Below are 9,786 nucleotides of genomic sequence, written 5' to 3'. Positions count from 1 at the left end.
CGCACAGCGCGAAGGCGTCCACGCAGCTGCTCTCGCCCGGGCCGCCGCCGGCGCTGCCGGCCAGCCCGTAGCGCTCCAGAGCCTCGGCCACGAGCTCGCGTGCCGTGGAGCGCGCGGTGGCCAGCACGCTCTTGTAGTTGGTCCCCGACGCCAGCCCCGCGCCGAAGATCTTGAGGACCCCCGGGGGCGCCGTGGGGCGGGTGGCCAGCGGGGGCTCGGGGGCGACGCCCGCCGCCAGCTCGGGCAGCTTCTTCTCGCTGGCCCAGCGCTGCGCCGCTCCCGGAGTCCCCGGGACCCCCGCGCCGCCGGCCCCCGAGGCCCCGGTGCCCGAGCCCCGGAAAAGCTGGGAGATGCGCTTGGCGCGGCTGCCCGAGGCGCCCCCCGCCGCCTTCACGGCGCCCACGCGCCGCAGCTCCACGTGTGGTGGCGGCGGGGCCATCGGCTCGCTGCTGCGACTCCCCGTGTCGGAGGATGAGGATCTGCGAGCCGGGCGGGGACCGGCGAGGGAGAGCCCGGGACAGAGGAGAAAGGAAGTGGCCACGAGCCAGAGAGATGGGGGCAGAGATGGGCAGAGGCCAGAGAACGGGGTTGGACAGATGAGGGTGGGAATAGAAATTGGAGGAAAAGAGAAAATAAGTAAGTAAGTAAATAAATAAATAAAGGCGAGTCCCACAGAAGGAAATGTCACGAGGGGAGTTGGAGGGCAGGCAGGAAGGGGAATCAGAACCCCTGCGCCTTCTGTGCCCGCCTCCTGGCCCAGCTCTGCCCCCCACCCGCCGCGACACGGCTCTAGGGTCCCTGAGCGTCTCCACTCCACCCCCAGCTCCCTTGCCCATTCAGGACAGCAACCTTCTCTGGGGCAGTGCAAGGCCTGGGTCACCAACAGGGACAAACGAGAGGGAGGCAGGCGGGCAGGGCAAGTGGCCACTCACTTGACAGAGGCAGCGCTGGGCCAGCGCCGCCCCAGCTTGGCGAGCTGCTTCCTGGGGGAATTGATCCACAGGCCCACCGGGAGATGCAGCTTCCCGAAGCGGGGGCTTCCGCCCTCCTTCCGTTCACCAGATAGCATGGCCCTAAGGATAGGTAGATAAAGCCCCTATGTCTAAGGCACTGGGTGGTGGTGACGGAGGGGGTGGAGAGGGACCTGGACTCCTGAGGCAGGCAGATGGGGGCTGGGCTTAGGCTCCCGAGGCCGGGAGGATAGGGATGGGCGTGGGACTCCGGGCCCGGGACGGAGGAGGCTGTGGATTGACTCTGGGGTCCATGGCTCTTACCCTGCTTCGGGTCCAGCAGCACCCGGAGGCCCTGGCTCCGTCGGCCCGAGTTAGTCCCCGCTCCCTCCGCTCTTGTAGCCTTTGCCTCTGCCCCAGCTCCCTGCACTGGGTGGGGGACAGGAAAAGGCCAGAGGAAACCCGGCAGGAAGAGCGGGGAGGGGGCGTCCTGTGAGGAGACGAGGCCTGGGGGAGGAGACCTGGGCAAGGCTGGCCCTGCCTTGCTCCTTGATTCTGGGATTCTGTCACTGCCTGTCGGTCCCTTCCACCGGGCCCCGGGGCTCCCGGCTCGCAGCCCCTCCTCTCCCAGGCAGGAGCCCAGCTCTAGACCTCTCCAGTCATGAAACCAGAAGTTTGGATCAGACTTGAGCAGTGAGTCAGATACTTAGACAAAAAGACAAATCTTTATTGGTTCTCCAGATCCGAGGCCTTTTCCTTTGGTTGCGCAGCAGCTTCGTTGTCAACGTTGACCGGTGAAGACTTTGGTTTAGCCGTCGTCTTCGCCCCGCGAAATAGCCTGAGGGGGCCGGGGGTGCAAATAACGGAGCCACGTTAGGCAGGAGTTGAATGAGGCACAGCTCTCCCAATATCCCACAAATCTGACTTTATTCTGGAAATTATGCTTCCTCACCCTCCAGAGGAGCCCCACCCCCTATGCAGGCTCTCATTGGCTCCCGGGCCTCCTACTGTGTGGGCAGCCAGAAGCCCCGCCCCTTCCTCCGAGCCCCGCCTCCTCCCCTGGCGGCTCACACTGTAGCCACGACGGCTATCAGAAGTATAAAACCGATAGAGCCGCAGATCAGCAGCACTAAGAGGCGTCTTCGCAGGATATTCTCGGGCTTCGGAGGCTGGAGGGTCTCAGAGGAGGACTCAGGGGTTACGCCTGGTAACTGTTGCTCCTCCTCCAGCCTTTCAGGCAACACTGGCAGGGGAGTGGCAAAACAGCAGTCCCGGCAGGGGACGAAGGTGCCCCGCCCCGCCCCTACCCAAGGCCACACCCAGAAGAAGCCACGCCCCTGCTCAGGCCACGCCCACGGAACGGCCTCTCGCTCCCTGGAAACCTCACGGCTCTACTCCTAACCCTGGGCTGACCTGTGACGTGGAAATAGATGATCGTGGCTGGGCCGGAACTCACGGTCCCCAACTCACAGCGGTAGTCGCCTGCATCCTCTGGCTCCACCATGGGCTTGGTCAGGAGGGGCTCCTTCCCCTTGGACATCAAGGTCTCAGAATTGTTCCCCCAAACCTAGACCCAAGCTCAAGGGGTCACAGAGGTTTGAGAAATTCAGGGGTCGGACAGTTCAGGGGTGAGAAGATCTCTCAAGGTGAGATAGGGGGGCCCAGGGGGAAGTGTCCCCGGCGGTCAGTAGAGGCCACGTCTACTAGGTCACAGGTCAGGAGGGTTGGGTGCAGGCCAGTGGACCCAGGGGTCGGCAGATCCAGAGGCCGAGGGAACCTGATGGACGTGGGCTCAAGGGCTACGGGAGTCGGGGGGCCCCACCCTGTAGAAGCTGTAGTCGGTGAGTCCTTGAGAGGCCTGGTGCCAGTTGAGGTAACAGTCCAGGATCATGTCCTCCATCTGATGGAGCTCCACATGGCGAGCTGTGAGCAGCAGGGCTGTGAAGGCTCCTTCTGCCTTCACTGCCACCCCCCCTCACCCCCCCACACACACACACACACAACAGCGGGGCCTCCTGGGCTGGAGTTTCCGGTCCGCACTCTCTCAGGCTCTCCTCTAGCCCCGCCCCTCTCGCACCAACCCTGCCCGCCGGGTTTAGCGCTCACTCCCGCAATCGTAGGACTTCAGGCAGGTGTGGACCTCCTTCTCGCACTTATTGCACCAGATCAGAGTCTGCAACATCGTGCCTGAAGAGACAAGGCCGCGGCGTGTATTCGCCCACTAGAGGGTGAGGGCAAGGCCAAGGGTTGGGGTGCGTTGTGCATCAAATCCCTAAGAGATTGGCCCACCAATGAATGAGGCGCAGCAGGGTGCAGATAGAATGCCACCCGATACCCAAGAAATCCAAGCCAAGAAATCCAAGCCGCAGAGAGACTGCTGGAGGCCCAGGAGGCTCTCTGATTGGAGAAGGAAGAAGAAACCACCCCCTCCAAAAAGGGAAGGGGGAAAGGGGGGGGCAGGGATGCTGGGTAAAGGACTAATGTCCATTATCTGGACTTACCACATTTGTTAGGACAATAAACTGCCTCAGGCGGGAGAAGAACCGAGAGAAAGAGATGAGAGAATCAGATTTCTAAGCTCAAGTAGATTGGAGAAGGGGGTGGGGGCAGGGCTGAGCTTTCAGCTCTTGGGTCCCAGGGGGAGGGAAGGACCTGAGCGAGGCCCCCTCTAGGGTTGCTCCCGGCCCTCCTCACCCTCATCTTGGAACCGCTCAGCAAGGGTGGCAAAGTTCTCTTTTTGTAGGTGCAGCATCCAAAACAGCTCCTTCACGAAGAGCTCCCCTGGAAGGAAGCAGGGAGTGCACAGTGCCCTACCCTGGCCCCCACCCCCCTTAGTTGGAGGAGGTCTGCCTCTGTGAGCCTGGAATTCCACTCATATTTATTTATGAGATGGGACCTCAATAAGCAGCCCGAGCTGGTCTTAAACTCTTGGATTCAAGCAAACCTCCTGCCTCAGCCGCCCAAGTAGCTGGGACTACAGGTGCAGGACACCGTGCTGGGCTGGGATTCATTTTCTGGTTTTGCTCAGGGAGCAACACGGGACTCATTCAATCTTTGCGACAGCTAAGGGAGGAGGGAGCTGCTGAGGCCTCCACTTGGGAGCTGAGGGAGGCCCCAAGTCCCCTGCTCGAGACCACATGTCTAGGAAGCCGCAGAGCTGGGACCTCAATCTGGCAGCCTGGCTTGGAACCTGGGGTTGATTCCCACCGGCCTCGGCAGCCCCAGCAGTGACTAACCTGGACCACCCACCCCTCGGTGCATTTACCTTTTACATCACTATCTGTAATGCGTTTCAGATCCTTCAGAAAACTCCAGGATGCCTGTTGCAGCGTATCCTCATCTGTAGGTGGTACACAGAGCCCCACATTCCAACCCGACTGTGTCTAGGCTTGCCTCCCTGTAGAAACTACAATTCCCATGAAGTCACCGGGGCAAGGACAGCCCTGATTAAGGAAGTAACCAGCCATCACCTTCTGGGACCTGCGGTTTGATAACATAAAGGTGCGGGATAAAGGGGAGAGGGGACAGGATTTGCTACTGAATCTGCAGCCTAGCCTTCTCCATTCCAGAACTCAGGAGACCCTGTCCCCAGCCACTTCCTATCCCAGGACCCAAGAAGCCACCCTCAGCCCTGCCCTCACCAACAGCCCCCACGTAGGCCTCCTCGCTGAACTGCAGGTTCTTAAAATTGTTCACGGCATGCTCCACCCTCTGCATCACGTCTGCGTGATGCTCAGCACTCAGGTGGTCAGGCAGGTAATCTGTCTCCAAGGACTTTAGCGCTGCCACCACGGACGGGTCGCATATGATGCAACACCCTGCAGACGGCAGGCAGCAGGCCAGGCCCACCAACAGGAGGGCAAAACGCAGGCCCATCACAGCCAGAGTGTGGTCCTCAAACACCACCAGGGAGGGTCCGCTCACCCCAAACTGAGAGCAGGTCGACGCTAAAGGGGGAGAAGCCAAAGCCCATTTTAGGGGACCTCACTGAGCCCCCAATCTTGCAAAGTTCCCAGGAAACAGGAGCTTTAGGAAATCTCCAAATTAAGATATCTCCTTCAAGGCAGAAGGTGGAGGACAGTTGCGAGTTCGAGACCAGCCTGGGCTACAAAGTGAGCTCAAGGCCAGCCTGAACTGCATAGCGAGACCCTGTCTCAAAAAGACAAAAAAGAAGGTATCTCCTTCATCAAATGTCTCCACAGCATGAAATATAATCCCAATCCATGGGTCCCAAATTCAGGGTCATTGCATCCCAACTAAGAGACCAGAAAAGAATTAAAGCAGGACTCCCACTCCCCACCCAGGCTCCCCAAATTCCAACCCACGGCCTTCCCAACTCCCCCAAATCCATGTGATCCCAAGTCCCAAACCTCAAGTGCATCAACACTCAGATATCCCAAGGCCCCCAAAACCTGTTGTACCTCCAACTGAAATATCAGGGCCCACACCAAATAAACTATGCAGTGCAGGGCCATCCTGGGTATTATCAAACTCAAAGTTCCCTCAAACCAAAAATATACCCCAAATTCTTAAAGTTGGGGACCCTAAAACTTAAGCAATTCTCCCAGCCACCCTCCCCCAAGAGCAAGACCCCAAATTTGCAAGGCACACCATTCTTAGCAAACAGAGCCCCTGCACCCTAACCAGCGAGGCACCCTCTCCGACCTTGATCTCTGACTTATGCCCTCAAACCCTAGGGTTAGATCAGAAGCCCAGTCCAGCTCCTGAGGGCTCCTATTTTCCCGCCGCTAAGATTAAGGATGGGGTGGGGGGTACTAAGAAGTTGGCAGCATAGAATAATTTGTCGGCTTGGATCGGAGTCGTGGGCTCTGCCCTCTCTACCAGAAACCCCTGCCGCTTCCCCTTTGGAGTTTCCCACGTGGGGGCCCCCAACCCGGGAGACAGGCCTCAGGCTTCTCTTGGCTCCGCCCAGAAGCCCAACTCTCAGTCTGATTGGACCGAAACTCAAGGAGGTCTCGCCCGGGGCTCCGTGACGTCACAGAGGCGGCCCCCCAATCCACGATCTTTCCCAGCGCCGGCGGAAGGGAAGCCGTCCGCCTGCTGTGCTTCCAGAGCAAAGGTCCGGTTTATAGCCTCCAGCGTCCTCCCTTCCCTCGGTCCCGGGACCAGGCTTCCAGCTGTATGCACTCTGGCTGTTTGGAAACCCTGGCGCCCAGCCACAAAGACGAGAGAAGTGGCTGTTTCTAGTTTAGGACTATGACTCCCAGAAGGCCCTGGGGCCTCACTCTCTAGACCAAATTAGTGCCGCCAGCCCCGCTAGCTTTATAGGAAATGTAGTTCGGTAATGACACTGCACATTCACTAGCTCCTCCACCTTCTCGCCCTCCTTGGCTGACTGCTGAGACTAGTAAAAAGAGATCTGGGATCGGTACTGATAGTCCCAGAGGAAGATACTGAAGACTGAGACTTTTGGGTCCCAGAAAGCACCGTTCACCTTTTCTGCATAATTCCGGGTACCAGATAAACAGGAACTACAACTCACACAAGCCCCAACAGCAAAGACCTGCCAGATCTGAGCAGGTACCGCACCTCAAGGCATCATGAGTAATGGAAGTCTGCAGCTGGGCCTGGTGGTGCACACTTGTAATCAACCCCAGCGCTAAGGAGGCTGAGGCAGGATCACCGCGAGTTTAGGCCCAGCCTGGGATACATAGTAAGTTCAACCCCAGTTTGAACTACATAGCCTGTTTTAAAAAACCAAAGCAAAAGAAATCCCCCCAAACTCCCTACCTTTCCTTTCACTTCTACACACCTGCACAGGCAACAGAGCTCCAAAAAACACACACAGCTCCCTGCAACAGGGATGGGTGATGCAGACTTTTAATTCATATTCGCACTCTCCTGTGTGTGGCAGGGGCGTGGGGAATGTACCCTGAAAATCCCTGAGAAGACTAGCGATTTAGGTTCTTGGGTGGGGCGTGATTAGATTTGCCTATATCTAAGGAATCTTCCCTACCTATCTAAAAAGCAGCAAGGGCTTCTGGAATCTGAGTCCAAATCCCATCCTTAATTGGACACTGTGCTTCTGCCTGGGCTTGAGCTGGGTTTTGGAGGTCTACACGTCCTTGGATCCATTCATCCCAGACCTGCCCAAAGCCAGATTTAGTGGTTCTGGGATCTCAGGGGTACCCAGCAGCTGTCGAGGAGCACAATCCGCTGACCTGCAGAAAACAGACCCCAGATCCACAGCAGTCCAGCTGCACAGGAGGAAGCTTCCTTGATCCTAAACCAGAGTCAATATGTGCCGTTTCTGTCTTTGGCAGTTTGGAGCTTAAGAAAAATAAACGAAGTGTCCTTGGATCTTCAGAAGGTTGTGCTTCTCAGCTGCAGCATTCCAACTGTCTCTCTCGCCTGTGATTTAGTCTGTCCGCTGAAAACACAGTTGTGAGGCTTCTTCCTGGGCTGAGGGTTGGACAGAGTTTGGCTCTGCTCACAACTCCCAACTATCCCCAGGCCTCTGAACAGGGCACGAGGCTGCCCTGCCCCCATCTCTTTGACAGTGGGGGTGCTGAGCTTCCTTCCAGCTGTGGCTTCTAGATCCTTCCCTGGGGTGATGCAGAACTCTGGAGCCTGTCTGCTCTGGAAGGGCCCTGCAGGGTTCTTTACAGGCTGTACATGTGGGCCTCTCTAGAACAACCTCCCCTCTAGAATCACTCAGAAATGGAGTCCATACATGCTTGCTCTAGATAACCCATGAATTCCTCCAGTCTTCTGAAGACCCAGGGGAAAAATAACACCTTGTTTAGAAAAGATAAAGATGGTCAACTCTAAAGGGAAGCAGCCACCCAGAAGTCCTAGGGATACGAGCAGGAAAGAGCAGATGGGCACTACAGTTTCTAGAGCTGCCACAAGCTTCTCTAGACATTGCCAGCCACCAGGAAAAGTTCCAGCCTGGCATGGTGGTGCAAGCCTGTAATCCTAGCACTTGGGAGGCTGAGGCAGGAGGATCACTGCAAGTTTGAGGCAAGCCTAGGATACAAAGTAAATTCAAGACCAGCCTAAAGTGCATAGTGAGACCTTGTCTCAAAAAGACCAGAAAAAACAAAAGAAGGAGGAGAAGGAGGGGGAGGAGGGGATGGAGGAAAGGGAAGAGGAGGAGGAGAAGGAGAAGTTCCACTGGTTCTAGAGTGCCTCGCAGTTCCAGAAAGCCCCTCCTTCTAGTCTGGCCAACTAGAATCACACCACAAGGGGGGGCCCATCTGCCCCAGGACCACCCCACTGGCTTATCCAGAACCCACCAGGCCTCCAGAGGGATCCGATCTATATGTAAAGTCTCCCTAGTTTCCAAAACTCAGACCACATGTCTGAGGCCTGGAGTGAAGACAAGTTGGCATTAATGCCCATCCACTCCGGCAGGAAGGCCGCCTCAGGCTTGAAGATATTCAGGAACTCAGAGTCCGGCAGGGTGAAGTTGGCCAGGTAGATGGTGTCTCCACCAGCCAGGTAAGCAGCCCAGAAGCCGAAGGTGCCAATGGTCATGATGGTGTGATTGCACTGCGTGAGCAGGGAGAAGTCCTTCCCAGGTGTGCCCTCCTGCCCATCGCCGGCAAAGACCACATCGCCCTTGGAGGTGTCGATGTTCTCCCTGCACCACTGCATGCCGTTGCTGGTGACCACAAAGATGGGGTCCCTGTGCCGGGCCCGGAACCAGGCCATTGCCTGGCCTAGGTAAGCCCGGTCGCCTATCACACCCCTCCAGTGCTGGGGCATCACGTGCACGTAGTCCCCGCGGCGCACATGGACCCCCACAAAGGTGTGCGGCCGGGACCCCGAATAGCCCAGGCGCAGCTCTCTCAGGAAACCCTGGGCCTCCTCCCGAAGGTGGTCGTGAAGGGTGAATTCACTTCGGATCTGTTCCCGGAGATGGTGGAAGAAAGTCCAAGAGCAGGGGAAGCCAGAGAGCTTCAAAAAGGGGTCCTCCAAGTGGAAATACTCCTGGGACATCCAGTCATGCAGCTGCAGCTTCCGCCACGGAGTGTGGCTGTCCACCTCGGGGGCCAGCACGGGCAGGGTGATCCGGAACACGGGGGCCAGCGCGGCGTGCATGGCCGGCATGATGAAGGCGCGGCGGCCGTTGAGCTGGGCCAGCGCGAGCAGCGTAGCGTACTGTCCCATCTGGTTCCCAAAGCGGCCATTGGGGAGGATAGTCCAGGTTCCCGACAGGGAGGTGGGGTGCTGGCGACAGGACGAGGTGTTGGCGCCCCGTGGGCATAAGATGGCCACTGGGGATGACCGCAAGCGGTGGTCCCGACACAGGACAGATAGGCCAAGGCCGTCTTGGAAGATGTCGTGGAGGTAGAGAAAGAAAGATATCCCTGAGAGGACGCACACGAGCAGGAAGCCCAGGCAGAGCTGGCGGGGGCTGGGCGCCCACATGGCTGCCAAAAGGAGAGGACGTAGGGATGCTCCCGACCGCGACCGAGGAGGCTAAAGGCGCAGGGTCCTGCGTGCGAGGCCGGAGGCGGCTGGGAGCCTAAATCCTAGGAGGCCTGAGGAGCTTGGAAGGCTGGGGCTGCAGTGGAGGCTACGGGTTTCCAAGCTAGCAGTGTGCGGGGCTCGAGCCCCTGGGACTTCCTGACTCTTCACGTGTAACAGGGCGGCACCGACCCCAGGACACAGTTCCTGTTAGGGCGGCAGGAGGTGACCGAGCGAGTGGAACAGGAGAGCCCCGAGGAGGGATCTTGCGCGCTGGCCGCCTGGAGCAGAGACGCAGGACCCCGGTGCCGGGACGCGGCCTCCGCATCCGCAGCGCTACTCACCCGAGCGCCGGGAGGGTGGCGGCGGCTCCCGAGGTGGCTTCGCTGGGCCGGGACGC

General features: G+C 58.5%; 3 protein-coding genes across 6 annotated transcripts in view; all 3 read right to left on the bottom strand.

Moving 5' to 3' along the window:
* Positions 1–1,618, bottom strand: part of Rasip1 (Ras interacting protein 1) — a gene marked incomplete in the record, with an annotated part of 13,534 nt that extends 11,916 nt beyond the window's left edge. The window contains 3 exon segments of the mRNA XM_013508989.1: positions 1–479; positions 933–1,073; positions 1,275–1,618. Of these exon segments, the coding sequence (XP_013364443.1) occupies positions 1–479; positions 933–1,069 (616 nt within the window).
* Positions 1,619–1,656: 38 nt separating this feature from the next.
* On the bottom strand, positions 1,657–6,603 carry Izumo1 (izumo sperm-egg fusion 1). 4 transcript variants are annotated; one of them, XM_005412934.2, is made up of 10 exons: positions 5,562–6,603; positions 4,592–4,897; positions 4,216–4,290; positions 3,645–3,731; positions 3,452–3,472; positions 3,057–3,137; positions 2,773–2,873; positions 2,364–2,517; positions 2,022–2,193; positions 1,657–1,788 (listed from the first exon to the last, which is right to left on the bottom strand). In XM_005412934.2, exons 2-10 carry the CDS (start codon positions 4,824–4,826, stop codon positions 1,677–1,679), a joined length of 1,038 nt encoding a protein of 345 aa, XP_005412991.1. In that variant the 5' UTR covers positions 4,827–4,897; positions 5,562–6,603; the 3' UTR covers positions 1,657–1,676. The 4 variants fall into 4 exon arrangements, with proteins under 4 accessions (XP_005412991.1, XP_013364444.1, XP_013364445.1 ...); XM_013508990.1 differs by having other exon boundaries at positions 5,616–6,603; XM_013508991.1 differs by having other exon boundaries at positions 5,793–6,603.
* Positions 6,604–8,007: 1,404 nt separating this feature from the next.
* Fut1 (fucosyltransferase 1 (galactoside 2-alpha-L-fucosyltransferase, H blood group)) lies at positions 8,008–9,780 on the bottom strand. The gene has a single exon (XM_005412935.2). The coding sequence runs from the start codon at positions 9,345–9,347 to the stop codon at positions 8,232–8,234; it is 1,116 nt and encodes a 371-aa protein (XP_005412992.1). The 5' UTR covers positions 9,348–9,780; the 3' UTR covers positions 8,008–8,231.
* Between the last annotated feature and the right edge of the window lie 6 nt (positions 9,781–9,786).

Source organism: Chinchilla lanigera, unplaced genomic scaffold (assembly GCF_000276665.1).
Source record: "Chinchilla lanigera isolate Chin_1 unplaced genomic scaffold, ChiLan1.0 scaffold00158, whole genome shotgun sequence".
In the NCBI taxonomy this organism is placed as follows: domain Eukaryota; kingdom Metazoa; phylum Chordata; class Mammalia; order Rodentia; family Chinchillidae; genus Chinchilla; species Chinchilla lanigera.
The sequence above is the reverse complement of the archived record's forward strand: the minus strand, read 5'-3'. Positions and strand labels throughout refer to the sequence as shown.

What these genes read in the sequence shown, in the direction of transcription:
- Izumo1 (XM_005412934.2), bottom strand. Translation starts at nt 4,826, where the DNA reads ATGGGCCTGCGTTTTGCCCTCCTGTTGGTGGGCCTGGCCTGCTGCCTG. An exon ending in TGAGCGGTTCCAAGATGAGG is followed by an intron (nt 3,473 to 3,644) that starts GTGAGGAGGGCC and finishes CGCCTGAGGCAG; the next exon opens with TTTATTGTCCTAACAAATGT. An exon ending in GAAGTCCTACGATTGCGGGA is followed by an intron (nt 2,874 to 3,056) that starts GTGAGCGCTAAA and finishes TGCTGCTCACAG; the next exon opens with CTCGCCATGTGGAGCTCCAT.
- Fut1 (XM_005412935.2), bottom strand. Translation starts at nt 9,347, where the DNA reads ATGTGGGCGCCCAGCCCCCGCCAGCTCTGCCTGGGCTTCCTGCTCGTG.